This window comes from the organism of the source record quoted next, unplaced genomic scaffold (genome assembly GCF_019419815.1).
Source record: "Pyrus x bretschneideri cultivar Hongxiangsu unplaced genomic scaffold, Pyrus_bretschneideri_v1 Contig1, whole genome shotgun sequence".
NCBI lineage: Eukaryota > Viridiplantae > Streptophyta > Magnoliopsida > Rosales > Rosaceae > Pyrus > Pyrus x bretschneideri.
The window spans coordinates 16,082,683-16,104,975 of record NW_025999390.1 but is presented as its reverse complement, the minus strand read 5'-3'; the positions used below and the strand labels follow the sequence as shown (position 1 = coordinate 16,104,975).

The window sequence follows — 22,293 nt, the reverse complement described above, 5'->3', positions numbered from 1 at the left end:
ATCTTGTGGTATTCCTCAAGAACTAGCCTCTTATTTGCCTTTACCTCCTTTGAAGCCGCAGCCACCTCCGATTTCTAATGTGTGTCGTCCACCGCCGTCTACCTCAGAAACGGCTGGTTTGTTCAACACTAGGAAATGCATAGTCCACCCCAACCTCAGCGTCTTCCTTACTGGGAAATTTTAGATTTTTTTTTTTGGTTTATGGTTTTGGGTTTTTGAGGATTCAAAGCTCTTTTCCCTAAAAGACCCAACTGGCGTTGAAATCAAGCAGATATATGAACTACCCAACTAGCTTCATTGCGATGTTAATGAGAAAGAAAAGTAACGAATTAGGTTTCCCTATTTCAACCACGTAGGCTTTCAATTTCGATGGATCCATAAAATTACCAATTTCAAACCACACAGATTTGAATTGCTGGGTTTCAATTACTGCGATTTGGTAGTGTATGTGGGTGTGGTGTTGAGTGTTAATAGTGACAGAGGGATTTTGTTGGTGGTTATAGAGGATAGGGTTGGGGGTGTGCTCGGGTGGGGAAAAGTGTAACATCCCACATCACCTAGGGGAGTGGATCCTGTAAGCCTTATATGTATATTCTCATCTCTACCTAGCACGAGGCCTTTTGGAAGCTCACTAGCTTCGAGTTCCATCGGAACTCTGAAGTTAAGCGAGTTTGGGCTAAAGCAATAAAATTGTAACATCCCACATCGCCAAAGGGAGTGGATCATGTAAGCCTTATATGTATATTCTCATCTCTATCTAGCACAAGGCCTTTTGGGAGCTCACTGGCTTCGAGTTCTATCGGAACTCCGAAGTTAAGCGAGTTTGGGCTAGAGCAATCCCATGATGAGTGCCTATTGGGAAGTTGCTCGTGAGTTCCCAGAAACAAAACCGTGAGGGTGTGGTAGAGGCCCAAAACGGACAATATCGTGCAACGGTGGAGTCGAGCCCAGGATGTGATAATTTGGTATCATAGCCAATCCATGGTCGGAAGTGTGTCGACGAGGACGTCGGGCCCCTAAAAGGGGTAGATTGTAACATCCCACATCGCCTAGGGGAGTGGATCCTGTAAGTCTTATATGTATATTCACATCTCTACCTAGCATGAGGCCTTTTGGGAGCTTACTTGCTTCGGAGTTCATTGGAACTCTGAAGTTAAGCGAGTTAGGGCGAGAGTATTCCCAGAATGGGTGACCCAATGGGAAGTTCTCGTGTGAGTTCCCAAAAACAAAACCGTAAGGGCGTGGTCGGGGCCTAAAACAGACAATATTGTGCTACGGTAGAGTCGAGCCTTGGATGTGGTGGGGGCCTGAGTCAGGATGTGACAGAGTAGGGTGGGGAAGATGAACTAGGTTTTGACTTTTATTTTATTTTTATAATTAATTATTTTAATATTTTAAAATTTTTATTAAGTGTTTAGCCACGTGGCATAAATGTGGTAGCCACGTCAGCACAAATGGGGACCTCTTATTTGCCACATCATCACTTAACGGTTTACTTAACAGATTTTCTAACAGATGTATGAAATTGAAATAAAATGACAAGTAAATGTATGAAATTGAAATGTTTTAAAAATGTTGTAAGACATTGAAATCGATTCCAAACCTGAAGGGGTAAAATGTAATTTACCCTTTTTTTAAATTTTCAAAACAGTCCACTTTTTAGTATGTCCCTAAATTTAAAGTGCTATTCATACATTTTTCTTTTATTTTTTAGACATCTTTGTTAATTTTTATTCATTAATTTTCTTCAAGTCATTCGATTCGACAATTGAAAATTAAGAAGGTTATGTAGAAGTAAAAATAAATGTGGATAGGATCATCCATATTTAATTGTTGTGAGCAAACATTAACAACATATTGAAAATCATCATTTTAGTAATTGCAATTAGAAAATACTTGTTCTAAATTTCATGTAAAACTTATGCACAAGATCGTGGGCAACACACAAACCACTGAAGATCCACATTGAGGTCTACCGAATCAGTTGACCTCGTAGTGGCTCAAAAATTGTTGGGGACTGCCTCCCATTACTCCTTGGTCGTCTGAGTGTAACCATTTTATGCACTTCAGGTGTTTAATAAAATGCCCGAGTGAAAATCGAAAGCATCCGACATTGGTTTTGTGTGCATCTTAAAATTTCTTGTATGTCAACCTCTAAAGATAGACTCACTCGAAAGTTGTCGAAAGCTGCTATTTATCTACTTGAGTTATTTTTAGTTTAAAAAGAAACAAATGAGTGTGTGATGACAATATTTTTATTTGATACAACGATATACATCAACGTTAAAGGGTTGAGAAATAAAATAATTGTAAATTCTTAATTTTTGAAATTTGAATTTAAGATATTTTACTTTTTTTTTTTTTTTAAGAAACGATATTATTTACATTAACGGAGAGGGAATGAGTTTAACCTCATAATAGAGTAGCGATAATGAGATTCAAATTTGCTTTTGGAAAGAATTAAACTTAAGATCTCTCACTTATAAGTGAAAAAATACCACTAAATTATAGTATTAAGTGGTTAAGACATCTTCCTTCTAAATAAAGAAAGATACAACCCATTAACAATTCTCACACTATAAACATGAGGTTGATGAAGATGATTCAACCCATATTTTCTTCAGAATTTTAACGAAACATTTATGATATTGTTCTTTTTTAATGAAAAATCATATTTTTACCTTTATCTAGTACTATTTATTACACCTTTATTTAATTTTTTTCATAAAAATTATTATTTTTTTTAAACTTTTTGTTCGTTTTCTTTATTTTCTAAAGGCGTTTGTACGTACTACCATTGTTAATTGTTATTGTCTTTTTTTATATTGAATTTTTTTTTGTCAAAATAATAGCAGTGTTACTGATGTCCAATCGACTAGACACCTGTCTGTCCGCACTCAGTAGCCAGTACTCAATTGTCATCACCCTTGTCCTTCCCTTCTCCTTTTTTTCTTTTCTTTCACATAATTTATTTCATACCAATCAACATGTTTCATGTTTGGCAACTTTAAAATGAATTGCCAAATGCGAATGATATAAAACTTTGGGGATATCTGCCCTACAATTTCAAATGAATCAGCGATATTTAAAGAAACAAATCAAATACTAATATATAGGCGCCCTTAAAATCATGAAGTATTGTAGCAACACCATAAAATTTTATACGATAATGTTAAGAAGATTAAATTTATAAATAAAATTTATAAATTAAATAATATGTCATCATTAGAAATGAGTACGTTTATCAACGCTTAAGTAATAATCAAGGGATGTGATATCTACACATCCCATTTTACTTCTCACACACTTTTTTTAATTTTTTGTCGTCGGATCGGATAAATTGAAGAAGATCAATGGACAAAAATTATCAAATTTTGTGTAAGAAGTAAAATGGGATGTGTGGAGAGAATACTCCATAATCAAATCATCAACTTTTTTACGAACGGTAATGCTAAAAAGATCAAATTTATAAATAAAATTTACAAATTAAATAATGTTACCATTATAAATGAGCACGTTTATCAACGTTTAAGTAATAATCAAACCATCAACTTCTATGTCATTCAGTTTATAAAATTTTATTTACAAATTTAGTTTTCATAACTTTACTTTCATATAAAACATAAATACTACTATACTTTATGGGATGAATTCTAACTAGAATATGTAAAGAGATTTCCCGACTTAACTCAGATAAAATATTGAAACAAAATTAAAAACATCCAAAGTGAAATGATTAAATTTCATCTAAATTTGCGATAATAACTTAATCGATTAAAAGCCCCTTATTTTGTTGAGGTTCTATGACTAAATCTTCTGCATTCATTAAAATAACATTAACAAAGCACGAGTTCCACATTTCTCCCTCTAACCATCTGCCTCAAAGAACACCTCTTTGCACTAACGAGTAATGATCAGGATATGATTTGAATTAGTAGACAAATAGTAATTCGTTTGGTACTTTAGGTCACACGAGTAATAAGATTAGTAATCAAATCTCATAACATAAACATAATTTTATGAGATTTAAATTACATCAATTGTGTGGAGCTCTGAATATGTCGATGTCATGTTATCACTCAACTAGTTATATGAGATTTGAATTATTAATTTATTATGCAAGTGAACACATGTCTTGACTCTTTTAACAACTATTTTTATGAGATTTTGAACTACTAATTTATTTGAAAAAAGTGAAGACTGAGTGTTACAGAAACCAAAGAATATATGATCATCCAAGAGCTATAGTTTTAGTTCTGATTTTTTTTCGTATTTTAAATTAGCTTAAAGTAATTCAATACTAGTCTAAAAATCATTCTAAAGTCCCTATTACTCTTATTTGTCTTATGTTTGTCCCTACTATTGGTTTCTAAGTCAAAAAGAAAAAAATAATAGTTACTTTTGTACTCCTATTATTTCTTTTCTCTAAGATGTCCTTCTTTTCTTATTGCCTTCAAATTAAATAAATTAATGAATAAAAATAATGAGAGAGAAATTTGTATGACCTGAAAAAGTAGAGGGAAAAAAATTTCCAAAAAGTAAAAATGAAAAAGCATAATAGGGAGATTATTTGCTAGTCCATTTCATATAAAATGATAGGGAAATTAGTCCTTTTCCCCCTTTCTCCATTAAGTAAAATCCACTGAAAAATCGTATGTGAGATTTTAAATTACAATTGGTTATATATCGTCACTCTATAAAATTATAAATACTTAGGGGGGAAAGAACCAAATGGAAAGCGTGGGACTTGGCGCACCCAATAAAGACAATAATATGACCACCGCATTAATGACTGTTGAGACCTCATAGATCTTCCGAATCTCTCACTCGATCCCCCTCGATCCCCCTCATTCATTTCACCCCTCGAAAACAAGTAGTTTCTCCATTGACTTGTCAATCTCTCTCTCTCTCTCTCTCTCTCTATGTGTGTGTATATATATATATTTACTGTAGTGTTTGAGAGAGAGAGAGAGAGAGAGCTAGCTAGTTGGAGTTGCATGGAACAGTGAGAAACTCATAAGCAGCAGTTGAGTTGCTCAACATATCCTAGGGTTACTCCGCTTCGGATTCTGGACCTAGCTTGCTCCTACTTATCGTTCTATCCATCCTCGCCATTTGGCTTACTCCAGGGTTTGGAACGTTTGATCTAGCTAGGTTTCTACAACTAGGGTTTTACACAAACATCACAAGGAGTTCAGGAGAGAACCAAAAGGTTCTTTTGCTTTTTGTGAGGATGGGATGGGTTTTGGGATGTTGGGTTTTGGTGGGAATTCTTGTAGGATCATTGTTCTGGTTTAATGAGAAGAAGAAGAAGAACCAGAACAAGAACGAGAGGGAAAATCAAAAGGGTCAGGTTCCAAAAGGGAAGTTAGGTTGGCCTTTGATAGGAGAAACCATTGACTTCATTGCTTGTGGCTACACCTCTCGACCTGTCAGCTTCATGGAAAAACGCAGATCTCTGTAAGAATTCTCTCTCTCTCTTCTTCTTCTTCCCTTTTCTCTACCCCTTACTAATATTAGATTATTTTGTCAGAAAATACTATTTCCTATTTTCTGCATATTATTATTATTATTATTATTATTATTATTATCATCATCATCATCATCATCATCATCATCATCATCATCATCGTAATCAGGGAATTATGGTCATCAAGTATCCAAATATTCTAATTAAAAGCACATCTCTCTCAGATCATATGAACAGATACGTTCTCTCCTGCTTATGCTTTCAATGATAGAGATAGTATTACAAGTAGCATGAGATCAATTAATTATATTGTACTTCAATGAACTTAAAACGAACTCCTGCTTTTTGAGGATGTTCTTTTCAATTTTGTAGTTTTTTTCCCAGCCATTCAACCATGATTAATTGATGTTGAATAAATAAAAATATATTTTTTAATTCGCTAAAAGTTAAGGGTTGGATCGGTTCATGTGTGGGTAAAAGAGATTCGAGTTGGTAAAGGTATAGCTTTTAATGGGAATCATCTAACATGTACCAGAAAAGAGAGATAAGAAGAAAGAAAAGGATAACGATAACCGAGTGGTTCAATATATTATTGTATGGAGTGTTGAGTTTTTTCCTATGTATTCCAGATTTGAAATTCTCTATTCTTTAAATTATTGTAATAGTTTCGAATCCTTTTTACTTTAATTAATAATAATAAACTAAAAGAAAAAAAAATTAATAACTGATGAAAACTCTACTAAACATTATATAGGGTAATGTTAAGGAGATCAAATTTTTAAATCAAATATTGTAAATTATATGACATTAATGTTGATGATTGAATTATTATTTAGTGTTAATTAATGTTTATTTTCTATTGGTGACACGTCATTTGATTTGTGAATTAATTTTAAAAATTGGTCTCTCTAGCGTTTTCGCATATATATATGACTTAGGGTTTTTTTTTTCTTTTCAAATATATATATTTTAATTATAAAGTGGTAATCAACGACGAGACATGAAATAATGATTTTATAGCAAAGTTGTTTTTAAGAAATATTATTATTTTAAGCTGCACTAAGAAGAGGAAAAGGTTTAAATTCGTGATACAGTGAGTTGAAGAATAATACCGTATTCACCATAAAAATCCACTGGTATAGCTAAAAGTTGTTATTAATAACATTTATTTTTCCACCCCAAGTTTTAAGTTAAAATTTCCCTTTACAAAGTATCTCTTAATAATACAAAAAAACAAAAAAAAAAAAAGAAAAAGAAAAATAATGCACCCATTACATTGCGCCTTACAACTGTTTTTCTCTACATATAAGTAGGAAGTCTCAATTTCGTTTCACTTAAATGACAAGTTCGATATTTAATTATTATAATAAGTCAAATGTGTCTTCCACCTTTTTCGAGTAAAATATTGCATATAAAAGAACATTTGTTTACCACCCAAAATGATTTTAAAAAATAATTGTTGGATCAGTTGGTTAAAGTAATGTATTTGCTTGTTTGTTCTCGCTTTTAAATGCACGTCTTACCGTTAATTAAAAAAAAGTACAGAATAAAATATTGTTTATTAAAAAATTTAAAAACAAAGGAAGTAAGAAATTATTGGGCTGGCAGGGCAACCAGAGAGTGTTACCAACAACTATGTAAATAAGGAAAAGAAATAAAAGAAAGGAATTTCTTCATTCATGGCTGATGGTGACCATAGCAGAAAAAAGGAAACAAGAGTGGGAAGGGAGCAACCCCAAGAAGTTTAAAGAAGTTAAAAAAAAAGCCTGCTACATACACTAATTAGCTAGAAACTAGACCTTCCACCAACTTCTATTGTTTTCTGCACTTCTATACTAATTATAAGTTAACAACACTTCCTATTCTCCATAGATTTCAACCTCCCAACAAAAATGACCATACATATCATGTCATCAATTCAAAAGTAGCAAATTTAATTGCCATGAGTTATTGGATTTTCTAGTATGTATTCGTGTATATATGGTATGCAATGGGCTCTTTGATAATATATAGTGTACACACATTGTGATTTTCTAGTATTCATTAGTATATGGTATACATTGACATACATGATCGTGTATATGTACTCGCAATAAGATTTTTTAATATGTATCAGCGTATAGTGTATTGGAATTCTTTACTGTTAGATTCTTGATTGCTCAAATTCTTAATTGATTTTTTAATATGCATCAGTGAATAGTGTATTGGAATTCTTTACAGTTAGATTCTTGGTTGCTCAAATTCTTAACTGTATAGTATATTCAACTTTGTGTTCATATGATGCTTGTCATAAGCCGGAGCATGCTAGAATTTTTGAGTAACAATCTCCCTCTCTGAATATATAGGTATGGAAAGGTGTTCAAGACAAACATATTGGGGACTCCTATCATAGTGTCTACGGATGCTGAGGTGAACAAGGTGGTAATGCAAAACCATGGAAATACTTTCATTCCTGCTTATCCGAAATCAATTACAGAACTGATGGGAAAATATTCAATTCTCCGAATAAATGGAAGCCTTCATAAGAGAGTGCATGGACTCATCGCTGGTTTTCTGAAATCACCACAGTTCAAAGCTCGAATCACCGCCGACATCGAAAACTCAGTCAAGCTCAATCTGGCTCTTTGGAGAGACATGCAGTCTCCCATTTACGTCCAAGATGAAACCCAAAAGGTCCCCCATCTATGTCTCTATGATCAAGTAGTACATTTTATATGCCGAAGTAAAATTTTGAATAAAGTGAACCATATTAATTGGTTAAAAAAAATAATAATAAAAGAACCATATTAATTTGTTACAATATAACATTGCTAGATACAGGATAACAAAACATTACGCGTTTCACATAGAGAAGTGCAAATGTAAGTCCTCCAATTGCATGTGCAAATTTTGGGGTTGATGCATTTTGGGCATGTATTAACAACCGAGATCAGTTTGCGTGCATTAGCAACTAACTGTATTTTAGTACTCTTCTTTCATCATACGTGTGAGAACAGTGATAATGTATACTTTCTTTTTGGGCATTTCAGATTACATTTGAAGTTTTGGTTAAAGTATTAATGAGCGTTGATCCTGGTGAAGATTTAAACCTTCTGAAGAGAGAATTTGAAGAGTTCATCAAAGGTTTAATTTGCATACCTATCAAGCTCCCTGGAACTAGGCTGTATAAATCTCTCAAGGTAAAGTACGCGTGTATATATGTGTTCACAGTGCATGGCTATCACTGCGGGTTTGTCGCTCAGTTGATTCACTCTTGCATCCGTGATCTCAAGTTCGATTTCCGCTACTCCAGCACTACTTATACTTAGGCTAGGTTCTGTTTCAATTATTGGTCTTATATGTGTGGATATATCATAATCCATATGCTGGCAGGCTAGAGAGCGATTGTTGAAGATGGTGGGTAAAATATTAGAGGTGAAAAAGATGGCAACGGAAAATACAAATTGTACCCAAAATACAATTCCAGTCAGAGACGCAATGGATGTGCTGTTACGTGAAGGTGGTGAACAAAACAACGAGACTCATGGCCTGCCGTTGGATTTCATCACCGGAAATATATTAGAGATGATGATCCCAGGAGAGGAGACTGTTCCCATGGCCATGACCCTAGCGGTCAAGTTCCTAAGTGACAGCCCTGTGGCGTTAGACAAATTACGGGTACGTATGTATATCGCATCAGTTGGCATCACAAGGCTTTTTCATTGCTTCTTAATCGAACGGCTAGAATTCGTTTTTATACTGGGTCTGTGGCCCCAGTCACTTTTATCTCTGAAGTATTCGACTTCTTTTATAAAAGTTCCCTTCGTTTCATTTGGAAACTCGAATGCATGCACTGAGTGAGACACGGAGAGTTTGTGGGGATGTAACGGTTTTTAGCCGTAGGATTTGAATCCAACGGCTGCTGGTGAGTGGTGAGGACCACTCTTACAAACATGAATATTCTCGTCATCTCAAGTGAATGTAACACTCATCATCCTATTTATCACAGTATGATGATTTAAGTTTTGAATTCTATGTACTAATAGGCACAAATTACAAAATTAAAGTCATCCAATAATCCACCCGAGCATTGCCACCACTTGGGTGGCGGTTCTGTGCGAATTTCGACCACTCAGGCATAGTCATACATTCACTATACGACCCTTAGATCGGCTCAGCTGCCGTATTGTTAGTTAAATTTTGATAGTGTTTAGTCCATGATATACTGTATGAATTACATCATTGCGAAAGTTCAATATGAGTGTCAAACTGAGAATCCAGAACGCGCGTTTGGGCAAAAAACGAATATTGACTAATTCACAACATTCATACACAGACAATATATATATATATATATATATATATATATATATATATATATATTATGTTTGCGAGATTATCTCACTTTCATGCGAGAGAGTTATGACAAAAAAGTTCGGAAAAGAGTTGGGTTGCATGGGTAGGGCTAAAGGTAGTTCATTTGAAGAACACCGTTGAAGATGAATCTAACAACTGTTTGATGCTGTACATTGTCGCAGAATAAAACCTTTTTGTTTCTTTTCTTCTTCTTCTTCTCTCTGGCAATAAGAAACTCTGAGAAAGGGGGTGAAAAAGTGAAATACTTTGAGTGAGTATGATATTTTTAGTAGCATTGCTGTATATCTACAAAAGTAGGTTTCCATATATGCGTAAGAATTGATGAACATTTCAGTGAAAGGAAACAGATGAACTTGCTTTTCTTCAATTTCTTGTTTCGATTTAAAAGTGAAAGCTTCTGTTGCGTGCTTTTTGTTATTATTTATTTATATTTGCAGGAGGAGAACATGGAATTCAAGAGGCAGAAGAACAAGTTTGATTCCTCGGAAAATTATGCATGGACTGATTACATGTCCTTGCCATTTACTCAAAATGTGAGTCACAAGTTGTTTCAAAGAGAATATAAAATGATTCTTCATATTATTTCCTACATTATTTTTTTTTTTTATGTTAAAAATTAAATTTGAAGGTGCCAACTTTTTGGAATGGACTGTTCTAATGATTCTACAACATTTAAGTGGTATACTAACCATCTCAAAAGAATGATGGGTCTATAAGGGTGAAATGATGAGTCTATAAACGTATCAGTATTTTGACAATCAAGATTTAGTTTTCATTTTAGCCAATTGCCCTAACTTTTTTATTAATTTGTTTTTATTAAGGTGATAAGTGAGACTCTTAGAATGGCAAATATCATCAATGCTGTTTGGAGAAAAGCTCAAAAGGATGTTGAAATCAAAGGTATATATCAGTATATATTTTAAGACGACTTTTTTCAAGTGTCAGTAATATCTCTTTTTTGTTTTGCTCATCATTTTGTGCTGGTTTTTTTTGTTTTTTTTTTTCCAGGTTATCTGATACCAAAAGGATCGTGTGTCTTGGCTTCTTTTACTTCTGTTCATATGGATGAAGAAAACTACAAAAACCCATATCAGTTTGATCCATGGAGATGGGAGGTTAACTCCTTTCTTTTTTTAGTTTTAATTGATCTGATCCTGTTTATATCACTTGATAATTCTCCTGCAAATCATTTTAGTTATCTCTTAGACTTGTACGGTGTACCTAGATCCCAACACTTTGTAATTCTGATCTGATGTGCTCAATTGAAGTTTAAATACAATGCAACAGCCACTAAACTTTCGTAGAGCTTGTAGCTCTAGTGATTAAGAACATTTACACTGCACATTTTCTTTACAATTCACTTTTACCAATACCGAAGACTCCCTTGCACTGCCAACAATTTCCAACACTTTAACTGTCAAGTTGGATCGCACCAACTATCCCGTTGGCTTGCCCAAATTATTCCACTCGAGATAATTTGCGCTGGCAAGATGGGATAGTTGGTGTAATGATGATCCAATCAGGTGTCAGTCGAATCAAAGATCAGATCTATTGACCTTTAGTTGTACTGCAAAGCCAACAAATTATAAGTAGTACGTCCGGTTTCTAATTTGTTAAATGTTCTATGCTTATACGTTTTCTTTGACAGAAACTAGAAGCTGCTGTAAACTACAACACTAGTTTTACACCATTTGGTGGAGGACAGAGGCTTTGCCCTGGTTTGGAGCTATCCAGGCTTGAATTATCAGTCTTTCTTCATCATCTTGTCACTAATTATAGGTATAAAAATTGTTCCTAATTAAAAGATTGTCAAATAAAACCCAATTGCTGCAATTTCCACTTGCTGATATTTTTTTTGTTCTTCAATTCAGATGGGTAGCTGAGAAGGATGGCATTGTTCACTTTCCAACCGTCAAGATGAAGAGGAAGCTGCCCATTACAGTCACATCCATAAGCACTTAGGATGTTTAAGTTTATCTGTACAAATCATAACCTGTTGAATAAACGAAGAGTTGCTAATATTGGTCACATGTGCGGCGTGGTTATGAGCCGTCAGGACCGGCGTCCACTCCGTGCGTCACAAGCTTGTATGGTTAGAGTTGCTAACACGTACATGCGCGACCAATTCTAGCATTTTTCCGAACTATAAAAGACCAATCATGGTATCTAACAAGTCCCCATGTTAGGTGGATGGCCTGTATATGTATTATAGGGTAGTTATTGTGTCACTATCTTGTAAATTGCTGGTGCTTTTGGGCCCTTTGGCAGGCTCCTTTATCTTGCCCTTCAAAAATTGAATGCAATTATACAAGTGGGGATTTGTCCAAGTCCCCATCCATTAATTTTTCTGTTTGCATTCATCCGATGACTTGAGCTGAGTGGTGGTTATCTACTCCAAGAAAGATATGTTACCTTTGGTCTTATTCAGCGGCATACAGCAGCCTTCAGTGCCAGTACCGCCATTCCATTAATTTTAAGCTGGTGGAGCCACGCATAGTACCATAATTGTAACAAGGTGACCATGACCCGTCGAAGCACGCCGCGTGATTGTAAAATCGTACGAGTAACAACTCCAATTGCTAATTTGATGGAATGAATTTAGCTTCAATAATGTTCTATATCAAGCATTCAAATGGATCTTTGATCATTTTAGTTCATGAGATTAAATTTACATTCAATTTGAGGAACACTCAAGTGCCCTGAGAATTAATAAATGGCTTTTTAGCCAAAATGGTCTCTGAGATTTGCATAACACATCACTATGATCCCTGAGATTGAAAATCAATAGAAATGGTCCTTGAGATTGTCCATCATCTATTATTTTGGTATTCTCGTTAAAAATTCTGTTAAGTGTCGCCAAGCTCTTGGCCGGAAGTTTGGGCAATTTTCAAAGCTTCGTAACTCAATTGTTTCTTAACCAAATTCGATCCGTAATATATCAAAATGAAGATAAGAAAGTGTAGAACAAGATTATACCTATTTGGAAGCCCGATGATTGTCGAGATGGCTGGAAAATAGCCTGAAAGGTGACTGGTCCGCGGGAAAACTAGAAAACTCGCCAGAAACTAGGTAAACTTTAAACGTTCATATCTTTTTCAATACTCAATGAAATTGAGTGATTCAAAAACGAAAATTATACTTCTCAACGAGACGAAGAGAATGGGTAGCTTAAGACTAAGACAGTCACTTTCGAGCCATTTTCCGGCCAAACCACCGTGATTTAGCCATCAAGAAAGGTACCATTCTCTTCATCTCGTCGAGAGTATGATTTTCATTTTTGAATCACTTGATTTTGTTCAGTATTGAAGAAGTTACGAATGTTTAAAATCTACCCAGTTTCTAGCTAGTTTTCCAGCGGACCAATCACCTTTTAGGCTATTTTCTGGCCATCTCCGACAACCATTGGGCTTCCAAATGGTATAATCTTGTTCTACACTTTCCTATCTTCATTTTGATATATTATGAATCGAATTTGGTTAAGATACAATTGAGTCACGAAGTTTTGAAAATTGCCCAAACTTCCAGCCAAGAGCTCCGAGACACTTAAATGAGTTTTTAACGGAATGACCAAAATAATGGATGGTGGACAATCTCAGGAACCATTTCTATTGATTTTCAATCTCAGAGACCAAAGTGATGTGTTATGCAAATCTCAATGATCATTTTGGCTAAAAGCCTTAATAAATTGATCTATTTTCCCAAGGCTTGTGGTATAGCTACGGTGAAACTGACGAAAAGGAATAGACGCAAGGAACTTTGACTGAAATCATCAACTTTACAAATTATAATGGCACTAAACCTGTCAAAATCAATTACTGACTACAAATCAATCAAAACATAAAAAAGTCATTACTTCATCAATTGAGATTTGGGTATTTATCATTTCAACCAATTTAGCTAAAAGAAAAACTATAAACAATTATATGTGAAAGCGTCATAAGAATATTGTCATATTAACGTTAATTTTCCTACAATTCGGTGTGAGAGCCTCAAAATGTCAAGAAATTCTAACATGTAATCGAGATATGTCCCCATCGGTAGCTCTCTCGTCACATGACAAGACAGATACTAATAGCTGAGATGTGCTCTTTGATTGGATTCAAGAATCCCCAAAACGTGACATCCCAACTAATGAGTGAGATTGTGAGACCATGTAGCTAATAGGTTAATAGCAATCGCAAGTATGGATGTAGCCAAATTTACTAGAATTGTGTGCTTTTCTCTACACTCAAGGTTTGAATTTCCCTCCAAATAGTTTAAGCTAATAGCTATCAAGTGTAAGCAACAGTAAATGTTTCATTCTCTGCATTCCCACTCTTAAGAGTGATCATGAAAGCAAATTCCCTCTTGATTAAACATTGCCAGTAAATGCAATAACTCCTCATTCGACAGCTTTGAAGGCCGCTTGTCTTCAAAATTACCCGATTTCAGAACCCCAATTAACTTCTCCTTGAAAGAACTCGCCCCTATTTCCGAGCAAGAAGACGGAGAAAACTCCTCTTCATCACTCTTTCCTTCATCTTCGTCGTTGTCGCTGCTACTAATATAATCTTTGCTTTCACCATTTGAGCCTGCCAAATTGGACATCCCCAGTAGCTCCATCACCTTCTTTTGTTTGAATGTTGCCCCAAGCGTTCTGTTCTTCTTACAGAAACAAGCTTTTATGAAAGCCCACCACTCGTCCAGAATAACATTCGGAACTTCAGCTTTCGGGCGGATTATAACAACAGAAGAATCAACTTTTGGGCACGGAACAAACTCCCTCTTGCTCACAACCATGACAAACTCGACATCGGCCACCAGGTTCACATTCACAGCCAAGCAGTTGAACTCTGAGTCGCCTGGCTTTAGCCAACAATCTCCTCGCAAACTCCTTTTGCAGCAACAGTGTCGCGCTACGAAACGGCCTCGCCCCGTAAACCAATTTAGCTACCAGAGCCGAAGCTATTCCGTGTGAAATGTTTGCCACAACAAGATCAAACGGAGGAAACTCCGCCTTCAATGCATCTTTATTGATAACTTACAAAGAGACCAATCATCAAACGCCTTAAACCAATGTCATTCATTCTAAACGCTCAAAACTTCGTTCTGGCATTTCATCGAACATGGGTGCGGCATTAAACTTACAGTTAAACGATCTTGAACACCACTCTCCACAACACGTTTTTGGAGAACCTCCACCATCCGCTCATCGAGTTCGACGGCGACGACGCTCTGGGCGGCTTCTAGAAGCTTGAGCGTGAGATTTCCGGTGCTGGTTGCCGATTTTCGAACAATGTTGTCGAGAATCCGTTGATCGGTTAAAAGGTGCTGCCCTTTGCTCTTGTGTAACTGCAAATAACTATCCTTTTTCTCCTCCGTTTCCAAGCCCTATCGGCGCCGCCATCAGTTTTCGGGTAGCAGCGATACCTGGACCTCAATTGCAGCTGCCATAGTCAACGTAGCTTGGGCTGAGTCCAGAAAGAGATTTTAGGACTCGAAGCTGTGGTGGGAGTTTCGGCTTCCGCACTGAAAACTTAAAAACCGAGAGGTAGACAGCTGATTTGTTATTGGGCCAGCAGCTGCCCCATGTGACCCAAACTAGAACAAAAATTGGGCTATCTGAGTTTGGTTTTGGATTGGAAAAGTGTTGGGCCATTTTCGGGCCCAAAATACTTTCTATCACAACTATTGTGGACTTCTTAAATTTAAACAGACGACAAACTACTCACATTGCTCACCTCTTATCTGTTCTAATATAGATGAAACCCATGTGCTATTTTTGTTTGTCTACGTAGCTTTACATTATTGGTTTCTTTCGACTTATGACCTAAACTGTAAACTGAACCAACCGTGTTGGTAATGATTTGGCTACATGATCGATTTAGTTTGGTTTATTGAAATTCCTGATTTGTTGTGGTCAATATTGTGTTTGAGGAATGATTTCCTCACATTCATTTTTTTTCCTTTTGCAATTTTTTAATTTTTTTTCATGCCTCTCGATTATCATTTAATTTGTTTAATTCAATAGTCAGAAATAACATGAAAGCAACGTGCGGAATCACTCCTTGTTGTTTTGATACCGAAAAAAAAATATGTGCACCCGTACATAGTTATGTTGCATTGGTCACAAGAGACATGATCATTTAGACTCACTTGAATTCAATATGACAATATGCAACCTTAACCTGCAGGGCACCGACAGAAAGCAGTGAAGTATTATTGAAATTAAAAGGGTTTTTTTTTTATTTTATTAAATTTAGAATTCTATACAGTCTCACAATTTTCAATTACAACTTCAATAATTTTTTTTTTATAGGGAGTTATTTATAAAAATACAATAGAGCAATATTAGAAAATAAATCAATCAAACATTTGTCCACAAGACAAGGAAATTTAGACCAAATCAAATCAAATCTCTTAAAATACTTTCCTTTATATTTTCCAACAAAATGTTTTAAAATTGTTGTTAGAACACATTTCTTTATAGTGAAAGAAAAAACACGACGAAGGAGAAATGAAAGCATGGTGATTGTGTTGAAGTGCTGACTGATAATGGTTCTCAAATGCATAAAAATGAACAATATGAGGAAATGGACGTATGTTGATCTAGTTTACAAGTTTAAGCTCAAAAGATTTTAACTGTTGACGCCAATGAAAATTAACCCCACATGTATCAATGGCTAAAAATCACTCAAATGACTTTAAGGAACGGTTTTTTTATTAAGTCGTTTGATGATGTCCCGCAGGACAAGGAAATAAGAAAAGTGAGGTATCCAATATCTACTTTACAAAGTGTAGTCTTGTTGAAGCAATTGTGGAACACAATAAATGATTAGCTTCTAGACTCAAGAAGGAGTGGTTGTTGATGTTACAATGCCATTAAGCCATGCATAAGATAGATTTTTTAGTGTGCACGGAATATGAGATGGTACATCATATGTCATTGTACAAGTGGAATGATACTGGAAAAGTAAAATTTTCCTTCACTTTTATAATAACATGTGATGTACTACTCCGTGTTTCGAGTACACTGCAAAATTTATGCGTGCATACAACCTTAAGAATAATGAAGGCCAACATCTAAGGATGGCTTCAAAAAGTGGATTGTCCAAAGTAAGACTTGTGGGTGAAGGAATCCGAAACCCTAATGAATCAGATTCCACATTTCACAACTCGTGCATGCAAATTATGCAATTGGTATTTGGGTTTGGTGCCACAATCTTAATTTGCTTTTGAGCGTGATTGGAGCTCATGTGCTTAATTGCTACTTACTAATCATTGTTTTAACGACTTAATTACCCTTTTTCCTTTTTGTTGTTAGATTGTGTGTTTTGAATGGCTTTTCCTAGTTATACCTTTTGGGTTTCTTTTCCTTTTTTGCTTTTAACGAGTGGCAACACAAGAGGTTAACTTTATGGTGTGTTTTGTGATGTATTTGTGTCGTACTAGAAGTATAATGCGATAAGTCATAGATGTGAATTACAAGATTTAGTGTGTTTGAGGTTTTGGAGCAACAACGTTTTCTTGATTACCTTACTAACTAGATGGATCTTGTTTATGTGATTTGGGAAATAGTATAACTTGTAGCACGTGTGTCTGGACTGATTTCTATCATTCGTGTTTGCAGAACTCACAAAGTAAGATCAACCATAAATAACTCACTTGCATTCTAATAGAGATGTGACCTACTTATATTATGAACCTTACCTCTATGAGAAAGATTTCAAATTATAAAATGTGGTCTGCCTAAGAGCAGTTCCAGCGTGTGAAACCCCCAGGCATGCTATCCACCCAGTAAACAGTAACTGCCCTTAATGAACAATAATCGCCTTTTGCATCTCCACTATTGCACTTCAATAGCCTTGGCAATAGGCAATAAAATATTAATATTTTATTTATTTATAAAATAATACAAAATAATTTTAATTGTAATTTCGGATAAGATTTTTAATCGTTCTCTTTGCGCCACTTGTCATAAAATCCGCAAAGACAATTATTGGTGATGGATTTCCGATAAGATTTTTAATCATACTCGTTGCGCAATATTCCAACATTCCCACCGGTTGAATGATTTATTTTTGGTTTTGGTTTTGGCATCATACCAAGCTTGTACTTGAAGTTGCTACACAATGCGGGGTAAGAAAAAATTATAATGAAAATAGGTAACAAATAAATAATACAAACAAATCAATAATATATTGTTACCTGATCCGCATAATTTTCCCCACTTCGAATATTATTACTGGCTTGTGCCAAGGTGTCTCTCCATGTACTAAACGATTGGCTAAGTAATTTCCAACAACTGGACATCGATTCTTTGGTTCTTTTCCCACCCATTTTTTCAAGATAATGGGTATGAATAAGACTCCACATTTCTCGCAACTGCATCTCATTACCCGTAAGTGAACTATGAGAAATTTCAACCCAGCTAGTACAAACGCAATATCTTCAAGAAGCATCCAATTCGTACCTGCATCAGTAGTCATTTTGTTGAAAAAAAAAATTGGATTGAAACTTTGAGAGAAAGATAGGAATTTGATTGAAAGTAGTTGAGAAAATATGAAATTGTGGTGTAAGGTAGATGATAATAAGAAGGTATTTATAGAAAAGTAAAAACAATTTTTTAAAAAAATTTCAGATTTTTTTTTTCGGATTTTTTACAATTTTTTAAAATTTTTATTGAACTAATTAATTAATCTTTGCCGTTGTATTTAAAAAAAATTGAATTCCAACACTCCAGATTATGCCACGTGTCACAACGGTAACTTTTCTTAATTTTAAAACTATTTTTTCTTTTATTTATTTATTTATAAAGCAGAACAATATCAACAGTTGATCTCAGATTTAACAGTTGATATTAAATAAGTTTTTTCTATTTTTATTATCGTTGGAAATCGGACAATCCAATTTAAAGAACCGTTGAGATCGAACGGACCGTGGGAAGCCATGTGGCTTCCCAACGGTAACTTCGGCAGACTGCGCCGCGGGCCCCAGGCGCTAAAACTGTGTCTGGTGACGCGCTCTCATGCGTGGGTGAGATGCACGCGCCTGACAGAAAAAAATATAAAATTGGGCTGACGTCAACCCTTTCATCACATCCACTTGGGCTGACAATTCCTCACGGGCTCGGAGCTCGGGCATGGCCTGACCATTGAGCTCCCCACGCTGGAGCATTGAAGCCGGGCTCTCGGGCCCTTTTTCCTGGCCTGTCCCCCAAGCAAACTCCAACGGTGGAGTTGCTCTAACATCCCCCTTAGTATAGTCGTAGGTTTGAGGTTTGCCAAAATGAGAAAGGGCCAAGCCAACCACGTGGCAGCAAGGCAATACATCCAAAATAGATCCCTTATTGCTTTGATGCATTTGTTGTTTAACGGTAAAATACGAGTTAGAATCCTCTTTGTAAGGATCCGAGAGATCCGTGAATCGTGTCCATTCATCGTATATCGTGCAGTTCGAAATCATTTTAAATATTGTTATTTAAAAATAAAAATAAATAGTACTTGACAAAAACTGACTGCATAATGTACGATAAACAAACACGATTCACGGATCCCCAGGATCATCTTGGGTAAAATATACATTGTTTCATTAGATCTTTATTACTCGCTAAGACACGCCTTAGGTACGCGCAACATAGCCTGCTGAAATAGCCAATAATGAATGAGGATCCTCTCCGGAGTTTTTTTGTGAGTTCATAAATCATTTTAAATTTTTTATTTAAAACACAAATAGTGCTTAACGACAATTGATCGAACAATTTACGATGAGTGAACATGATTAAAGGATTTCCTAGATCCTCACAAAGAGAATCCTCACTAGCTAATAATATTTGTCCTCTCAGGTTCTCACCCAGTCATACAAGGACACCTCAGGCTACAAGCCACAGATGGCGAGTGCGGGAAAGAAGCATGGAGAGAAGTTTCCCATACGAGAACGAATGATCACGGGAAACGTTTCCACTGACCTTAACGAAATGAGGATCATGCAGGGTCCCCAGCCAATCCAAGCACACCACCCATTAAGTAATTTTGGCGCGTGACGGTGTGAAAAAGGGGCGAAGTTGATCTAGAACCTCAGGCAATAATGCAAAAGCCCGTGCACCAATGCATCTCCGAACGGACCCTGCACCAACAACCACACGGTGGGCCCATCTTCGTTCATGCCGACCGTCAATCGGCAGCCTTAGCAGTGCTTTGCCGTCGCTGGTGTTGTACGGTGGCACCTGTCATGATCTTGGTCTCCTTAATGATCGTAAAATGTTGCACGTGTCACATGTGTGATGTGATTTATTTTATTTTACATTTTTTTAAGAAGAAAAATCTATATGGAGGATCTCTATAGATATTATTTTAAAATCAATCAAATAACAAGGTTTGCTATATTAGTCCATACTATATAGTAGTATCGATACAAGTTATGGAAGATTTAACTATTGTCAAGATTTATTGGATTATTGTATAAAATTATGGGTTAAACTCTGTTTACTAGCCTGAAGTTTTGTGGTTTTCAACATTTAGTACATCAAGTTTTTTTCGTCCTAGAATCATACATCTATTAGTCAAACTGTTAAGTCTCCTGTTAACTGTGACGTGGCGCCCATGTGGATAATGACTAGGCACCACATGTCATCCACGTGGAAATTAAAAATAATTTATTTTATAAAATAAAATAAAAAATTTATATTAACAAAAAAAAAACCCTTCATTTTCTCCAAATCCCACCTGTGCCCACCCTCCCATCACCCACCCGTCTTCTACCTCCCCCCAACCCCCTCCCTTCCTTCTTCCCTCTGCAACCCACCTCTCCCCCAAAACCTCCCCCAAGCTCACTCCAACCACCAAAACCAGTCTCCCCAAACCGTTATTCTGCCCTCTGCAACCCGCACCTTTTCCCCCAACCTTCCTTCACCACCAAAACCAATCTCCCCCAACCCGCACCCTCCATTCCTTCTTCCCCCAGATCCAAGCTCATTCCCGAAACGATAACCCATGGCCAAAACAACAACGTCACATAGCTTCGTGATCTGCCTACAGAATATATCATTGGCCACCAAGTTGTTGCTCCCACTGACCTAACCGCCATCGTGGAACTGCAACTTGACCAGCAATTTTCGACCTGGCCTGGTCGAACTGGCCAGCGAGTAGCCTATGTACACTCCCACTCCAGCGTTCGCCATCAAGCTCTCTTTCTCTCTCCTTTCTATTTCTCTCTCTACAAATTGGGAGATTTGTAGAGACTGGAAAAATGAGAAATGAGGGGTGGGATTTTCTGGGTTGTCAGTGTAAATTCATAGCGGATTAAGGATTGAGATTAAGGGTTAATTAGTCTCCCTTTAAAATCAAATTCACATGGGATTAGGGTTTTGTAATCTGAGGGGGAAAGAGAGCTTGAAATTTGAATTGGGGAAGACGAAGAGGTGGGTGACGGGAGGGTGGGCACGTGTGGGATTTGGGGAAGAAGGTTTTTTTTTTTTTTTTTTTTTTTTTTTTTTTTTGTTTTATATATATATATATATTTTATAAAATAATTTATTTTTAATTTCCACGTGGATGACATGTGGTGCCCAGTTATTGTCCACATGGGGCCCACGTCACAGTTAACGGTAGACTTAACAGTTTGACTAACGGATGTATGAGACCATCCCAAAATTTACACTTTAGGTATGACTCTGGGACGAAAAAAACTTGATGTACTAAATGTTGAAAACCACTAAACATGAGGGTAGTAAACAGTCTTTTGCCCTAAAATTATACTATCTAACCTCTTTATGGTTGATTTCAAATTGGTCATAACCTTTTAAAACATTCCAAATAATAACCTCAAGATTTGAAAAATGAACATTCATTAAGTTCACTAGCGTTCAGTGATGATATGAACAAATATTAAATTTGTTTTAACTCTCCAGTCATCTATGGAGATTTGAATTTCTAAATCGACACCATTTCGCTATGCAAATTCATGGTTTAAATTGGCTAAAATGGGTCAATTTGAGGGATTAGAACTCCAAAGACGTCGATTAGTGAAAACCAACTTTAGTGTTTGTTCATTCATCATTTAATGCTAGCAACGGAATCACTTAATGTTGGTAATGTCCCTCGTGATCTATTAGATGTTTAATTTTCAAAACGTTAAGTAGTTATTTGAAATGTCTTAGAAGGTTGAGACTTTAGATATTTTTTGTATTTAACCGAAAAATATAGATCCTTTAATTTATCGGACTATCACTAATACGTATCGGAAAAATTGTGAGTAATAACATCATATACGCTTTTTCTAAATACATTTTGATGTGATTTTCCTAAAGACAAATGTGCTTTCGCTTTCCTCTACCTAAAAATTAAAATGCCTTGTTTTTTTCCTTCTTTTGAGTGAGACGTATCCATAGAGATTGATGTGTATGCTTTAAGTAATTAGTGGTGGTGTTTATTCACACTTGAATATATGCAAAAAGGAAGTGATATGCATTTCTTTTTCTATTTTTTTTT

General features: G+C 35.7%; 1 protein-coding gene and 1 pseudogene across 1 annotated transcript; one reads left to right on the top strand and one right to left on the bottom strand.

Annotated features, from left to right (window-relative positions):
* The first annotated feature begins 4,827 nt into the window (after positions 1 to 4,827).
* LOC125479563 (3-epi-6-deoxocathasterone 23-monooxygenase CYP90C1) lies at positions 4,828 to 12,168 on the top strand. Its single transcript, XM_048589031.1, has 9 exons — positions 4,828 to 5,460; positions 7,816 to 8,143; positions 8,500 to 8,649; positions 8,843 to 9,127; positions 10,264 to 10,359; positions 10,648 to 10,726; positions 10,835 to 10,941; positions 11,475 to 11,605; positions 11,698 to 12,168. The coding sequence occupies exons 1-9, from the start codon at positions 5,234 to 5,236 to the stop codon at positions 11,786 to 11,788; spliced, it is 1,494 nt and encodes a 497-aa protein (XP_048444988.1). The 5' UTR covers positions 4,828 to 5,233; the 3' UTR covers positions 11,789 to 12,168.
* A 1,842-nt stretch (positions 12,169 to 14,010) lies between these two features.
* LOC125476031 lies at positions 14,011 to 20,890 on the bottom strand (annotated as a pseudogene).
* Between the last annotated feature and the right edge of the window lie 1,403 nt (positions 20,891 to 22,293).

Bases quoted from the DNA above. Each gene is read 5' to 3' on its own strand.
- LOC125479563 (XM_048589031.1), top strand. From the start codon at position 5,234: ATGGGATGGGTTTTGGGATGTTGGGTTTTGGTGGGAATTCTTGTAGGA. The intron at 8,650-8,842 runs GTAAAGTACGCG...ATATGCTGGCAG, and splicing joins GGCTGTATAAATCTCTCAAG to GCTAGAGAGCGATTGTTGAA. The intron at 10,360-10,647 runs GTGAGTCACAAG...GTTTTTATTAAG, and splicing joins CCTTGCCATTTACTCAAAAT to GTGATAAGTGAGACTCTTAG.